The sequence below is a fragment of the Palaemon carinicauda genome, chromosome 4 (assembly GCF_036898095.1).
Source record: "Palaemon carinicauda isolate YSFRI2023 chromosome 4, ASM3689809v2, whole genome shotgun sequence".
In the NCBI taxonomy this organism is placed as follows: domain Eukaryota; kingdom Metazoa; phylum Arthropoda; class Malacostraca; order Decapoda; family Palaemonidae; genus Palaemon; species Palaemon carinicauda.
In genome coordinates this window covers 101,551,772-101,568,890 of record NC_090728.1, presented here as the reverse complement: position 1 = coordinate 101,568,890, position 17,119 = coordinate 101,551,772, and the positions used below count along the sequence as shown (strand labels likewise).

Sequence of the window (17,119 nt, the reverse complement as noted above, 5' to 3'; positions counted from 1 at the left end):
GACCTGCAGCTATTTTGCCAGTTTTAAATTTTGAGTCCCAGAACTTCAGTTTGCTACGAAATGCTTGTATTTCTTCATTCAATGAGATAACAATCTCTTCTGATCCTTGCAGTGATGTGTTCAAGGCATTTATATGCAAAAATATGTCCCATATATCACAGAATTGAGATCCATTTTGGATCTCACAGTTTCCATGTAAAGTGTTCCCCTTATCATCCAAAAACATTCTAATTTCAGTTTTGAGCTGAAATACTCGTTCAATAAAATTTCCTCTTGATAGCCATCTGGTTGGAGCATATTACAACGTACAGTGATGCTCAGAAACAATCTCTCAACACAAAGCAGTCTCGTGTTTAAAGTGATTGACTTAATATAATCAATTATTTCCATGACATCTACATCACCTCCTCCAAATCATGTTACAGATTTTACTGCTAGAGCTTGACGATGAATAATAGTGTGTTGCAGTAACTGAAGGATTTTCCTGTTCACATACACTCAAAAATCCTGAGTTAATACCTAGCATAGATGGCGCACCATATGTTGTGACTTCCATGTAGATTTTCTAATCTAGTTACACATCTGGTTCATTAAAAATACATAAACTTTTCTTAATACATCCACACCCTTTGTAGTCGTTTCAAGTGGACTGCACATAAGTAGATCTTCTTCAATTTCCCTTTCTCCTTTATACCGGATGTATACCATTAATTGTACATCATTGGCAACATCAATTATTTCATCAGTTGAACGGCGAAGATACCATTGTTTTTTTTACCTCTGAAATTAATTATCGTTAATATCATTTGAAAGTTCATCTAAATGAAAATGAAATCAAAATGAAAACGGCCATTACCCCCATCAAATGCAATATTACTCCCTGTTGGGTAATTTACCCCTATTTGGGAACCACTGCTTTAAAGCAATCAAGCGAAAAAATTTCATTGTTTTTTTGTCTTTCAAAGTAATCATTTAAAAGTAAAACCCTAACGCCGTCTAATATATTTTAAAAACACCTCAGAAATAACTCTATCGTGAAGTTAAGAAAAAATACCTTTGACTTTGTATCAGATTGTTTATGTATTGTATACCTAATCTTACATTTCACAAATGACATAGGCGCTAATTAAACGTCCCTCGAATTATTTGTATTTTTTTTGCATCATCATCATCATGTTATAGATCAATATATGATTATAATTGTTAAATCAACACTGTTTGGCGATAGTTCTATGGATGTTACTAATAGCTATTGCATTTCTATTGTAATTTAAAGTCTTCAGTCTAGCTGTGGGCTCTAGTTAGATTTCCTACATAGTACTATTGATTTCAAACTGAGAAATTTAAGCCTAAACTCTCAGCAAATTTAGAAATTTATGCCTAAACACTCAGCAAATTTAGAATTTCAAGCCTAAGCACTCAGCTAATTTTGAAGTTTAAGCCTAAACACTCAGCAAATTTAGAATTAAGCTTAAACACTCAACTAACTTAGAAGTTTAAGCCTAACCACTCAGCAAATTTAGAAGTTTAAGCCTAAACACTCAGCAAATTTAGAAATTTATGCCTAAACACTCAGCAAATTTAGAATTAAGCTTAAACACTCAACTAACTTAGAAGTTTAAGCCTAACCACTCAGCAAATTTAGAAGTTTAAGCCTAAACACTCAGCAAATTTAGAAATTTATGCCTAAACACTCAGCAAATTTAGAAGTTTAAGCTTAAACACTCAGCTAACTTAAAAGTTTAAGCCTAACCACTCAGCAAATTTAGAAGTTTAAGCCTAAACACTTAGCAAATTTAGAAGTTTAAGCCTAAACACTCAGCAAATTTAGAAGTTTAAGCCTAAACACTCAGCAAATTTAGAATTTTAAGCCTAAACACTCGGCAAACAGAATTTTAAGCCTAAAAACTCAGTAAATATAGAATTTTAAGCCAAAACACTCTGCAAATTTAGAAGTTTAAGCCTAAACACTCAGCAAATTTAGAATATTAAGCCTAAACGTTCAGCAAATTTAGAAGTTTAAGTCTAAACACTCAGCATAATATTTTAAAATCCAGGTAACATCTTGATAAACATCGGACCAACCCATGACGGACGTCTTCCTCCCATAATGGAAGAACGATTGAGACAACTCGGTACCTGGCTCGGAATAAACGGTGGAGCTGTCTACGGATCGCGACCTTGGGTTCATCAGAATCAGGGTTAAAAGTATTCTTTTAACCCTGATCAGAATGACTGTAACTCCAGGAGTTTGGTAAGTCGTGCAGGTTTGGTTTTCGAAGTCTTTTAATATACTTTTGTCATTTGCTTTCGCTAGTTGTCTTTCCCTTCCTTGCATATCTGTGATCTTGCCAGTATTGAGCCAATGGAAGTTTTGTGAATATTCTACGCTATCAATTCTAAATAGATGCTCGCGTACACACACACACACACACACACACACACACACACATATATATATATATATATATATATATATATATATATATATATATATATATATATATATATATATAAACATTTAGTCGTTCCCTAAACAGGTTTGTGGGAATGACTTTATATATATATATATATATATATATATATATATATATATATATATATATATATATATATATATATATGTGTGTGTGTGTGTGTGTGTGTGCGCATGTGTGTATAAACACTTAGTCGTTCCCTAAACAGGTTTGTGGGAACGACTTTATATATATATATATATATATATATATATATATATACATATATATATAGATATATATGTGTGTGTATGTATGTATATATATCTATATATATATATATATATATATATATATATATATACATATATATATATATATATATATATATATATATATATATATATATATATATATATATAGATATATATATGTGTGTGTATGTATGTATATATATCTATATATATATATATATATATATATATATATATATATGTGTGTGTGTGTGTGTGTGTGTGTATGTATATATATTTATCTATATATATATATATATATATATATATATATATATATATATATATATATATATATATATGTATATATATACATTAAATCGTTCCCTAAACAGATATACAGTTCTAGAGAAAGAATAACAAAATAACCACTGCCTTATTCACCCTCTTAATGACGAAATCTGCTCCTTAGATATTACTTTTTCTTTCGTGCCAACTGTCCAATCCTTTCTATGTCCCCCATTCCTTGTATTTCCTCATTCTTCTGAATTATCAAGCTTCTTACAAATCCGTCATTATTGGTTCTCTCCACGTGACAGCACACTTCAAAACACCTCAATCTATCGTTTCGCCTAAGCTAATCTTTTTACATCACTTCCCACATATCTAAACATGTTATACCATATTAGTTCTTCTTACACCACATATGTTAACGGCTTCAACCTTTTTTTTTTATTATTTTTATTCAACATTCACACTGAAGTTAAAAGTTGGCTAAATAATAATTTCTTGCATACCCGCCTAAATTACTTTGGCTTCCAGAGACAATTCAAGTATCTTCCCAATCTTTTGTAGGTCTACAGTTCCTATTATATTTCTTTATTCGTTTATTTTTTAAATCTCTGATCTTTTCTCCTTATCTTCTATTCTTCTGTCAGCTTTGTTCCCAAACTTTAACAAGTTAGCCACTTCCATTCTTCTACCATCCATAGTAACATTCATTGCTATATTTTCCTATTCACCATTTGCTAAAAGAAACCTTACTCCTCTCACATTATCTGTTTACTTTATCATCTGGTAAACACTTTCAAACCAGTTTCTATAGTTCCTCATCAACCGTTCCGCTCTCCATTTACGCCCCCTTTCCTTACCACACAGCTTTGCACTTGCATTCACTATTATAGTCACTTTTATGATGCCTCTACATCCATAAAGGTGTTGAGCAGCCAGGCAGACACATCACACCACTGCCTCAGGGATGCTGTTTACACCAAAGTAGTTGCTCTCCTACACACATACTCTAAGATATATTTCATAAAAACTTCTAACTACACACAACACTTAATGTTTATACCATATATCCACTACACCTTTTGCAATGCCATACTTTTCAATTCATTTTATCCACGCACACACACACACACACACACACATATATATATATATATATATATATATATATATATATATATATATATATATATATATGTGTGTGTGTGTGTGTGTGTGTGTGTGTGTGGGACTCGAACCCCAGATTTAAATGGAAGAGGAATGCATGAAAATGTTGCTCTGAAAATAACTGAGATAAGTGGATTGGGATATAAGAAAGTAAGAAAATACACATACACACACACACACACACACACACACACATATATATATATATATATATATATATATATATATATATATATATATATATATATATATATATATATATATATATATGTGTGTGTGTGTGTGTGTGTATGTGTGTGTGTGTATTTTCTTACTTTCTTATATCCCAATCCACTTATCTCAGTTATTTTCAGAGCAACATTTTCATGCATTCCTCTTCCATTTAAATCTATCTCACACTCTTACTTCAACCAGGTGCACCCTCAGCCTTACCTCTTCATACTACTATAGCCAATAGATTGCTCTTCCCTCTACTGAGTACAAACTCACATCCAAGCTAACTCTTCTCCTGACCCTTTTCTTTTATCCAAAAAATACTTAAAAATATTCCTCTTGGAAACTAATATCTCCAGAGAATAAAACTCTTTCCAAATACTCTCTTCGTTCTCATTTACTCCACGAAATCCATCCCTACTAGCAACTTTCTTTCTCCGCCACCTACCTTTAAAGGTTTAAAGGCCACTCATGAATGGTAGTGACAGTGACATTGCCCTAGCTAGTAGGACTGACCATATTTACATATGATCCGTGACCAAGCTCCGTTTCCAGCAGGATAGGACCAGGGAGGACCAGGCAATGGCTGCTGATGACTCAGTAGGTAGACCTATAGGCTGCCCCAAACGCCCCTCCCTTAACTAACAAGGATGGAGAGGTTGCAGACACTACAAGAAACTATCGAGCTTGAGCGGAACTCAGACCCCAGTCCAACAAGATGCCAGGCAGGAACGTTTCCAAAGGGCCGCCACAACCTTAAAATTTGCAATAAAATCTTCATGTTTTTCAAACACTGCCAAGAGCAAATTCACTTCCTGAAAAAAGGTTGTGGTGGCCTATGTGGTAACGTTCCCAACTGGTGATCGCCAGACTGGGGTTCGAGTTCCACTCAAACTCGTTAGTTCCTTTAGTCACGGCAACCTCACCATCCTTGTGAGTTAAGGATGTGGCGTTTGGGGTTTATCTGCTGAGTCATCAGCAGCCATTGCCTCTCCCTTCATAGGCCTAGCTTGGGCGGAGAGGGGTTTTGGGCGCTGATTATATGTTGCCTACATATGGTTAGTCTCTAGGGCATTGTCCTGCTTGATAGGGCAATGTCACTGTCCCTTGCCTCTGCCATTCATGAGTGGCCTTTAGACCTTCAACCTTTGGAATATTCTCTTTCACTCACATTCCATTCCAGTCTTCAACAACAAACAGTTCTTTTCCCCAATATTATTCCTGGCCCAGCTTTTTACCTATACAATCTTTGGGTGTTGCTCTACAATATTCCTTTGAGCTTGCACCACACCCACACACATTCTAAAGCCTAAGACTTGGATTTTTTTTCCTTTTTATTTATTTTGATAATTATACCTCATGCAAACCGCCACCCTTAATTGGTGACTTTTTCTCCACGTAGCTCAGCAAAGATACAATTATATTCCTTTCCAGGAATTCTATAGGCCTAGAAATCGTGATATATTATTTTTCCTAAAAAATACATTTACTTATTTGTATATACATTTTAAGCTATGTCGGTTAGTATGTTCCACGGAATAACCATAAAGAAACGTTACATTCTATTAGGCAAGGCAGTCAAACCAATTACACAAAAACAAATACCAGAGTCTAACAGTCTAAACCAGTCCTAAAAACATGACATAAATACCAGGAATCATAATAATCCCCTATCTTTCAGGAATGTAGTTGTATACACATAGCTAATTGGCGATTATAATACCAACCGTCTCATATATAAGATATGGATACGGGCATACATTTGCGAATATTATGTGCTTAAAACGAGAATGGCAGTAAAACATTTATGAATCTGATATCGTTTTTTCAAGGTACACTGCCAAACAGGATGTGGCGTATGCAATTGTTCTCAATTGGCCGAAGAAAAATAATTTGTATTTGGCATCTGTCGAACCAACAGATCAGACCAGAATTTTCATGTTCGGTTATGAAGATTCTCTGGACGTGGGACTAAAGGTATATCTAAATGGTAGGCTACACATTTATTGATAACAAAAATCTTGTTACTCTGTGAAACATATTTGCTATTTCAAAATGTTTATCTCTGTTATATAAACTTGAAGACCTATGTACTTTATTCCTTCTAGCATTCAAAATATACTTGATGCATTTTTCCTTTGCGCCGTTCACTCATTTGCATTTTTCCTTTCTGTTGTTTTCAGTTCAAATCTACGAAGTTCGGGGGCATGACCGTCCTCTTTCCAAGCATTGCAGAAGTTAGGAGCCAATGGGCCTGGGTATTAATCATGACCGAAGTTAACCCCACGGTACCAATAAAATGACACTCAAAATGAAAAATTCCAACGGTCATTTGGGAACCATGACTTTTTAAAAAACTACGACTTTGGAAACGGTTGCTCAGGAGCCGGTTAGGCTATCCTTCATTTCAAGCAGGGTTGCCAGATTATTTCGACTGGATTATCGTATATGAGCCTTGAAATTGTCGTTTTTCAACCAAAATTATCGTACACACTCACACGCGTTGCTTACTGTTTACCACTTTTTCCTTTCATGGGTATACAGGTTTTTCCGTTAATTTGATAACTCGCCGAAGTTCTACCATTTGTTTTATATATGTGTATGTTTATATGTATATGTATATGTATATATATATATATATATATATATATATATATATATATAGATAGATAGATATAGATAAATACATCTATATATATGCATATATATATATATACATATATATATTATATATAAATATGTATAAATATATATATATATATACACACACATATATATATATATATATATATATATATATATATATATATATATATATGTATATATATATATATATATATATATATATATATATATATATATATATATATATATATATGAGCCGTTACTAGTCCACTGCAGAACAAAGGCTTTGGACTTTTTTTATCCACTTGCTTCTGTTTATGGTCTTTCTACGTCAGTTTATCCCCGCAAATTTCCTTAGTTCGTCAATCCATCGTCTTCTCTTCCTTCCCCTGCTTCTTTTGTAATTATTAGGGACCCATTCTGTTATATCTGAGAGAGAGAGAGAGAGAGAGAGAGAGAGAGAGAGAGAGAGAGAGAGAGAGAGAGAGAGAGAGAGAGAGAGAGAGAGTCTAGTTGCTTACTGTATCATTTGAAGGTAAATAGCCCCTTAAGTCAAATTGAATACTGACATAACATGACTTGTCATTACTTAAATTGATTACTTGTAGCTGAAGCGATAATGAATAATGAGGGAATGAGGACACAAGATGAATTCAAATAATCATCACAGACACACACATGCACACACATATTATTATTACAGAAATATCCAGAGAAGGGAGTCACCACTAGGGCGTAAATTACGAAACCACAAAGATCATTTTAATATCTTTTTAAATTGGCGATCGGACATTTTTCAATCAACTTTTTAATCCACGAAAAGTGAGGTTTACTTATCGAGATAGAGATGTAGGTGAAGGCAATCAATTCTTACTCATTTCCTCTCCCTTCGTTCTATTTATCATTGTTTCTTCTTATTCCCCTTCTTTCATTCCTCATCTTTTCTTGTATCCCAGTTCTTTGGCAACAGCAGTAATTTCATTACCACCCAAACCAGCTGATTGACAGGAGGCCTTCCCCTCCCCCCCTCAGACCGTGGGAAAATGTGAGCCAATACTTCCACGACTCAGCTCAAGCGAAAGAATTGGGATACAGGAAAAGACAGGGACTGAAAGAAAAGGAATAAGAAACAATGATAAATATCTCGGTAAGTTAACCTCACTTTTCGCGGATTAAAAAAGTTGACGGATGTGACATCCGTCAATTTAAAAAAATATTAAAATCCTCTTCATAGTTTCGTAATTTATGTCCTATTGTAGACCCTCTTATCTGGATATTTCTAAGATAATAATGTGTGTGTGTGTGTGTCTGTGATGGATATCTAAATTCGTCTTGTGTCCTCATTCCCTCATTATTTATTATCGCTTCAGCTACAACTGATCAATTTAAGTAATGACAAGTCATGTTATGTCAGTATTCAATTTGTCTTAAGGAATTATTTACCTTCAGTTAATACAGTCAGTAACTACTCTCTCTCTCTCTCTCTCTCTCTCTCTCTCTCTCTCTCTCTCTCTCTCTCTCTCTCTCTCATAAAATATAACCGAATGGGTCCCTAGAAATTGCAAAACCAGCAGGGAAACGAAGAAAAGACGATGGATTGGCGAACTAAGAAAATTTGCGGGTATAAACGGCATAGAAAGACCATAAACCGATGTGAGTGGATAAAAAAAAGTCTGAGGCCTTTGTTCTGCAGTGGACTAGTAATGGCTGATATATATATATATATATATATATATATATATATATATATGTGTGTATATATATATATGTGTGTGTATAATATATATATATATATATATATATATATATATGTGTGTGTGTATATATATATACATATATATATATATATATATATATATATATATATATATATATATATATAGAGAGAGAGAGAGAGAGAGAGAGAGAGAGAGAGAGAGAGAGAGAGAGAGATGAATATTACTTTCTGCGAATAAACGGAAATGAAATATGAGCGGAAAACTCTCTCTCTCTCTCTCTCTCTCTCTCTCTCTCTCTCTCTCTCTCTCTCTCTCTCTCTCTCTCTCTACACCAATCATTAGAATAGGAAAGAATTTCCATAAATGGAGTGAAAACGAACGAAGAATTAAAGAAAGAAAACCTTGGAAAAAACAAGAGAATCGTCTTCAGCGTAAAATTTCTCCTGTTTTCCGCCTTTGAAGACATTTTGAAGATTCTTACCAGAGAGAGAGAAAGAGAGATAAGGAAGGCGAACATTACATTCCGGGAATGAACGAAGATGAAATAAGAATGCTTCCAGAACGGTCTTCAGAGGGTTAGATTTGCCTCAGAAGCGTCTTAGCTGATAAATGTTACGATTCCCACATAAAGAAAACTATGAATAAATATTTGCTTTTGTTATGGTTTTTTTAATTCCTTTCGGTATATCTTTATCTTGTGGATTCTCTCTCTCTCTCTCTCTCTCTCTCTCTCTCTCTCTCTCTCTCTCTCTCTCTCTCTATACCTGAAGACATTTAGACTCCAGTTGAAGCCACAAGAGAATTTATTGTGTTCTCTCTCTCTCTCTCTCTCTCTCTCTCTCTCTCTCTCTCTCTCTCTCTCTCTCTCTCTCTCGGTCCTCAACTTGCTTTTTTTTTTTTCAAATAATGCTGAATTCAGGAAAGGTTTCGGTAATCATAAATATGGTTTTTCAAGTTTTCAAAGCATTTGGTGTGAATTTCGAAATGGAGGCAATGAAGAAAGCGGTAAGAATTCTCCTTAACGGAGGATGGCAATGGCGATCAGCTCTGGAGGAAGAGCTGGACTTGTGCGACGCGGCGCGTCAGAACCTGCAGGATTACAGGACCCAAAACAGGATGTGGCGGCGTCTGCATTCTGCCCTTGGGTACATCGGTTTATCGAACCTGGTCAGGTACGAGGAACCGAACCTGTCACCCTGCGACGGAACTCTGGTGGGCCTGGCGAGGGACATTGTCGGCGGCGAAGCAGCGGAGAAGGATGAGATTCTCCGTTTGGTCGACCAACATGTCTTTTGGCCGAAGATGGCCTTGCTCTTGGGCACAGCTGCCTTTGGCACTGCTGCCGTCGGAGCATTTTTCTTTTTCAGGTACCTGTGTGGAAGAAACCAAAAAGGAGGAGAGACTGTGAGAGATGAAGAGCTTTTGCAGAATCTTCTCGAGCAAATCGGAGAAACTACCCAAGAAGAGGGTGAATTTCTTCCAGCTGAAGGAGTGTTCCAGGAAGAGCTGGAAGATGGTGAATTTCTTCCAGCTGAAGGAGCTTTCCAGGATGAACTGGAAGATGAAATCGATCTTCCTGCTGAAGGAGTGTTCCAAGAAGAGCTGGAAGATGGTGAATTTCTTCCAGCTGAAGAAACTTTCCAGGATGAACTGGAAGATGAAATCGATCTTATTGCTGAAGGAGTATTCCATGATGCACTGGAAGATGAAATTGATCTTCCTGCTGGAGTGCTCCAGGATGAACTGGAAGAGGAAATCAATCTTCCAGCTGAAGGAGTGTTCCAAGAAGAGCTGGAAGATGGTGAATTTCTTCCAGCTGAAGGAGTGTTCCAGGAAGAGCTGGAAGATGGTGAATTTCTTCCAGCTGAAGGAGCTTTCCAGGATGAACTGGAAGATGAAATCGATCTTCCTGCTGAAGAAGAGGTCCAGTATGAAGTGGAAGATGAAATTGTTCTCCCTGTGGAAGAAAAAAGAGATGAACATACAGAGGAGAAGGAGGAAGAAGAAAGAGGAGAGAAACTAGATGAGGACAATCCAAAAGACGAAGAGTCTCTGCCTTTAGATTGGAATGAATATAAAAATGTGATCGACGGATTGAATTGCGATCTGGCCGAGCTGGAAATGATAACTAAAACATACATGTGCGTAGGTGGGAAAAGACTGGAAAATTATGAACTGGGAATTTTGCTGGGGCAAACCAGAGCGAAATACGAGGAGGAAATGGCTGGATTGAGGGGTGAGATCTCTTCTCTAAATAATATCATTGAGGAGACAGATAGTGTATCTCTTCTCTAAATAATGTCATTGAGGGGAAAGAATTTGATATTTCTGAGGCAATGACAAAAGAAGGTAGTCTGAGTCATGAGAGGAGGCATAATCAGGTACTTCAAGAAGTACCTGAGAAGAAAGAGGAGGAGGAAGAGGAAAAAGAGATAAAATGTGAAGAAGATCAAGAGGTAACATCGGAGGAATCAAGAGAAGAAGAAGAGGAAGATAGAAGAACAGACACACCTTTTCCCAAAACTGAAATCGAAGAGTCCCTTCCAGACACAATGAGTGAAACGGATAAAATAGTGCTCATGAATTGGATAGAACTCTGTCAAAAAGACCATCCACCTCACAAGATTCTGGGTTGCTCTGAAAATCCAACCAAAGAGGAGGCCTTGGCCGCCTATAATGGTAATTGTCAAACATGGGTTAACAGATATGGTAATTTTGACTACTGCACTGTCAAAGGCTGCGAGGGAGCCAGCATTATTCTTGAAAAGTTGGCAGAAAGTTATTTGCATCTGACCTGTTCACCGAAAGAACTTGCAACTATTGAAGAAATAATGAATCGAGGTTACGAAGATACGATGAGCAATGCCTGGCTCATGATGAAGGACATCGATGTTGAAGAATTGATGGACCAAGAGGACCATGATATATCAGAAGTTAACCAGGGGACACAGACAACAATACAGAGTCCAGTTGAAGACAGCTGCACCTGGAGAAGGGAGATAAGTAAGAAGAAAAGCAAGAAAAACATGAAAAAGAAAAAAAAAACATAAAATACATCATTGGAAAAAGTACTAATCATTTGGAAGGATCAAAGGATTGGACTATGGAAGATGGAGAGAAAAAGGAACTTTTCTTTTTTGAGGAGGAAATATCCTTTGATGTAGAAGTACAAGCCTACATCATAGGAGTAAAAGTTCAGTGAAAAAAAAAAAAATAATAATATTTATATGTATATATATTTTTCCACTTTTGATTTGAAAGGAATATTTTTTAAAAGGAATATAAGTTGTGTTAAGTTCAATTTCGGTTAATTTTGTGAGGAAAAGGAGACTAAGACAAGTTTTCCAGGACCAGAACTTCAAGATCTTCGACCTGATTACCCAGCTTGAAGGACGCTTGGATAGACGGCCCGGCTTGAGGAATGCAATGCTTAACTCTCCAGCTTGAACGATGCTTGGAATAATCTGGAGGACTGGTGCTGCTGATGGAAGAAATCTGGCAGATTCCAGTATGCTATGTACCTTGATGGGGTGTACAGGACCTTTGTCAAGTGTACAAATGGTCGGATATCTAGATCTATTCTTTTGGATACTAACCTTTGGGTGGTTCTGGGGGAATAATCTAGAAGACCGGCTCTGCAGAGGGATGAAGCTGGGATTCTTCTATTATGCAGTCTTGTCCTTATAGGTTGGCCCAAGATAGTTCAGCTGGGGAAGGAAGCTGCATCTCTAGTGAGGTGCTCATCCAATGGCTGCTGATGGAGGACTGGGAGCAGAGACAGTTTTGGTCCTAAGGATGCTAGGCTTAATTGCCTGCCCTAGAGAAGCTTGACTTAATTGTCTGGCTTCATGCTGCTTGGATTAAAGGCTTGGCTTAATTGCCTGCCCTAGAGAAGCTTGACTTAATTGTCTGGCTTCATGTTTCTTGGATTAAAAGCTTGGCTTAATTGCCTAGCCTAGAGAAGCTTGGCTTAATTGTCTGGCTTCATGCTTTTTGGATTGAAGGTTTGGTTTAATTGCCTGGTCTAGAGAAGCTTAGCTTAATTGTCTGGCTTCATGCTTTTTGGATTAAAGACTTGGCTTAATTGCCTGGTCTAGAGAAGCTTGGCTTAATTGTCTGGCTTCATGCTTTTTGGATTAAAGGCTTGGCTTAATTGCCTGGTCTAGAGAAGCTTGGCTTAATTGTCTGGCTTCAAGCTTTTTGGATTGAAGGCTTGGCTTAATTGCCTAGTCTAGAGAAGCTTGGCTTAATTGTCTGGCTTCATGCTGCTTGGATTAAAGGCTTGGCTTAATTGCCTGGTCTAGAGAAGCTTGGCTTAATTGTTTGGCTTCATGCTGCTTGGATTAAAGGCTTGGCTTAATTGCCTGGTCTAGAGAAGCTTGGCTTAATTGTCTGGCTTCATGCTTTTTGGATTAGAGACGGCTTAATAGCCTGGTTTAGAGATGCTTGGCTTAATTGTCTGGCTTCATGCTGCTTGGATTAAAGGCTTGGCTTAATTGCCTGGTCCAGAGAAGCTTGGCTTAATTGCCTGGTCTAGAGAAGCTTGGCTTAATTGCCTGGCTTAATGCTTTTTGGATTGAAGGCTTGGCTTAATTGCCTGGTCTAGAGAAGCTTGGCTTAATTGTCTGGCTTCATGCTGCTTGGATTAAAGACTTGGCTTAATTACCTGGTCTAGAGAAGCTTGGCTTAATTGTCTGGCTTCATGCTTTTTGAATTGAAGGCTTGGCTTAATTGCCTGGTCTAGAGAAGCTTGGCTTAATTGTCTGGCTTCATGCTTTTTTGGATTAAAGGCTTGGCTTAATTGCCTGACCTAAAGAAGCTTGGCTTAATTGTCTGGCTTCATGCTTTTTGGATTAAAGGCTTGGCTTAATTGCCTGGCCTAAAGAAGCTTGGCTTAATTGTCTGGCTTCATGCTTTTTGGATTAAAGGCTTGGCTTAATTGCCTGGTCTAGAGAAGCATGGCTTAATTGTCTGGCTTCATGCTTTTTGGATTGAAGGCTTGGCTTAATTGCCTGACCTAAAGAAGCTTGGCTTAATTGTCTGGCTTCATGCTTCTTGGATTAAAGACTTGGCTTAATTGCCTGGTCTAGAGAAGCTTGGCTTAATTGCCTGGCTTAATGCTTTTTGGATTGAAGGCTTGGCTTAATTGCCTGGTCTAGAGAAGCTTAGCTTAATTGTCTGGCTTCATGCTGCTTGGATTAAAGACTTGGCTTAATTACCTGGTCTAGAGAAGCTTGGCTTAATTGTCTGGCTTCATGCTTTTTTAATTGAAGGCTTGGCTTAATTGCCTGGTCTAGAGAAGCTTGGCTTAATTGTCTGGTTTCATGCTTTTTTGGATTAAAGGCTTGGCTTAATTGCCTGACCTAAAGAAGCTTGGCTTAATTGTCTGGCTTCATGCTTTTTGGATTAAAGGCTTGGCTTAATTGCCTGGTCTAGAGAAGCTTGGCTTAATTGTCTGGCTTCATGCTTTTTGGATTAAAGGCTTGGCTTAATTGCCTGGTCTAGAGAAGCATGGCTTAATTGTCTGGCTTCATGCTTTTTGGATTGAAGGCTTGGCTTAATTGCCTGACCTAAAGAAGCTTGGCTTAATTGTCTGGCTTCATGCTTCTTGGATTAAAGACTTGGCTTAATTGCCTGGCCTAAAGAAGCTTGGCTTAATTGTCTGGCTTCATGCTGCTTGGATTAAAGGCTTGGTTTAATTGCCTGGCCTAGAGAAGCTTTGCTTAATTGTCTGGCTTCTTGATGCTTGGATTAAAGGCTTGGCTTAATTGCCTGACCTAAAGAAGCTTGGCTTAATTGTCTGGCTTCATGCTTTTTGGATTAAAGGCTTGGCTTAATTGCCTGGCCTAAAGAAGCTTGGCTTAATTGTCTGGCTTCTTGCTGCTTGGATTAAAGGCTTGGCTTAATTGCCTGGCCTATAGAAGCTTGGCCTAATTGTCTGGCTTCTTGCTGCTTGGATTAAAGGCTTGGCTTAATTGCCTGGCCTAAAGAAGCTTGGCTTAATTGTCTGGCTTCATGCTTTTTGGACTGAAGGCTTGGCTTAATTGCCTGGTCTAGAGAAGCTTGCCTTAATTGTGTGGCTTCATGCTTTTTGGATTAAAGGCTTTGCTTAATTGCCTGACCTAAAGAAGCTTGGCTTAATTGTCTGGCTTCATGCTGCTTGGATTGAAGGCTTGGCTTAATTGCCTTCCCTAAAGAAGCTTGGCTTAATTGTCTGGCTTCTTGCTGCTTGGATTAAAGGCTTTGCTTAATTGCCTTCCCTAAAGAAGCTTGGCTTAATTGTTTGGCTTCTTGCTGCTTGGATTAAAGGCTTGGCTTAATTGCCTGGCCTAAAGAAGCTTGGCTTAATTGTCTGGCTTCATGCTGCTTGGATTAAAGGCTTGGCTTAATTGCCTGGCCTAAAGAAGCTTGGCTTAATTGTCTGGCTTCATGCTTTTTGGACTGAAGGCTTGGCTTAATTGCTTGGTCTAGAGAAGCTTGGCTTAATTGTCTGGCTTCATGCTTTTTGGATTAAAGGCTTGGCTTATTTGCCTGGTCTAGAGAAGCTTGGCTTAATTGTCTGGCTTCATGCTGCTTTGATTAAAGGCTTGGCTTAATTGCCTGGCCTAAAGAAGCTTGGCTTAATTGTCTGGCTTCTTGCTGCTTGGATTAAAGGCTTGGCTTAATTGCCTGGCCTAGAAAAGCTTGGCTTAATTGTCTGGCTTCATGCTTTTTGGACTGAAGGCTTGGCTTAATTGCCTGGTCTAGAGAAGCTTGGCTTAATTGTCTGGCTTCATGCTTTTTGGATTGAAGGCTTGGCTTAATTGCCTGGTCTAGAGAAGCTTGGCTTAATTGTCTGGCTTCATGCTTTTTGGATTAAAGGCTTGGCTTAATTGCCTGACCTAAAGAAGCTTGGCTTAATTGTCTGGCCTCATGCTTTTTGGATTAAAGGCTTGGCTTAATTGCCTGGTCTAGAGAAGCTTGGCTTAATTGTCTGGCTTCTTGCTGCTTGGATTAAAGGCTTGGCTTAATTACCTGGCCTAGAGAAGCTTTGCTTAATTGTCTGGCTTCTTACTGCTTGGATTAAAGGCTTGGCTTAATTGCCTGACCTAAAGAAGCTTGGCTTAATTGTCTGGCTTCTTGCTGCTTGGATTAAAGGCTTGGCTTAATTGCCTGGCCTAAAGAAGCTTGGCTTAATTGTCTGGCTTCTTGCTGCTTGGATTGAATGAGGTAGTGGTGAGGAGGGTCGTGGGAACCTTGCTGGCTTCTATCTTTCTCAAAAGTGGAAGTTGGCAGAACCCACCTGATGAGCCCTTTGGTAAGGGTGAAACCCTTATATGGTGTGTTTTAATTCAAAATATTATATATGAATATATATATATATATATATATATGTGTGTGTGTGTGTGTGTGTGTGTAAATATCTGTCACAATGGTATTCAATACCGAATTCTACCCCTGGGAGTGTATATCCTATGGAAATTCATTTATGATAAATGCTTTTGGTTGAGTAAGGATTCGAACCTATGCCCTGAGCCGAAACAATGCCTGCAGGGACGGCTTTACCAATCGTAAAGTCGCCCCTGCAGGCATTGTTTTGACTCAGGGCATAGGTTCGAATCCTTACTCAACCAAAAGCATTTATTATAAATGAATTTTCATAGGATATACACTCCCAGGGGTAGAATTCGGTATTGAATACCATTATGGGTGTTTATTATCATTATTACTATTATCTAAGCTACAACCCTTAGAATATTTTGTATATTTGTAATAAAATCATTAGAACAATCTTATCTTTTCTTTTTCAACAGGAAAAGCGAACTGTCACAGCTTCAGACTCCTGACATTGGGTGGTGAGTACAGGACAAGTAATATTTTGGTGTTTTGTAATAACTTTTACCTGAAGACCTTTTATTGAACACTTTCTTTTTATTCTTCTTAGTGTAGGTAGTAGTAGAATATGAGTCGTTGTATTTGAAGTGCCAAAAATAAGAGAGAGAGAGAGAGAGAGAGAGAGAGAGAGAGAGAGAGAGAGAGAGAGAGAAGTACCATTTGGAAGAAGCAAATAAGGTTTGAAGTAAAAACAAAATGGTTTAATTGGTTAAAAGGCATGTACCACATCAAACAGACTTAAGGAAGCAACCTTATTGCTCCTTATTATAAGGACCATTATAGCTTGGAGATTGAAACGTACTACACGTCTTTTCATATTTTTTTGGCATCATAAATATCACATCAAGCAATCTACTGAGGCTTTGATTCTCTCTCTCTCTCTCTCTCTCTCTCTCTCTCTCTCTCTTCCCCCAAGGTATACAGTATTCTTGTTGACATATGCTGTTATGAATATGTATCACTAACGCGAGTGATTTCCTTATTTCCTTTCCTCACTGGGCTATTTTTTCCTGTTGGAGCCCTTGGTCTTATAGCATCTTCC

The 17,119-nt window shown here is 37.5% G+C and overlaps 1 protein-coding gene across 1 annotated transcript; it reads left to right on the top strand.

Moving 5' to 3' along the window:
- The first annotated feature begins 8,117 nt into the window (after positions 1–8,117).
- LOC137639586 (uncharacterized) lies at positions 8,118–10,998 on the top strand. The gene is made up of 2 exons (XM_068371848.1): positions 8,118–8,132; positions 10,585–10,998. The coding sequence occupies exons 1-2, from the start codon at positions 8,118–8,120 to the stop codon at positions 10,996–10,998; spliced, it is 429 nt and encodes a 142-aa protein (XP_068227949.1).
- Positions 10,999–17,119: the final 6,121 nt, after the last annotated feature.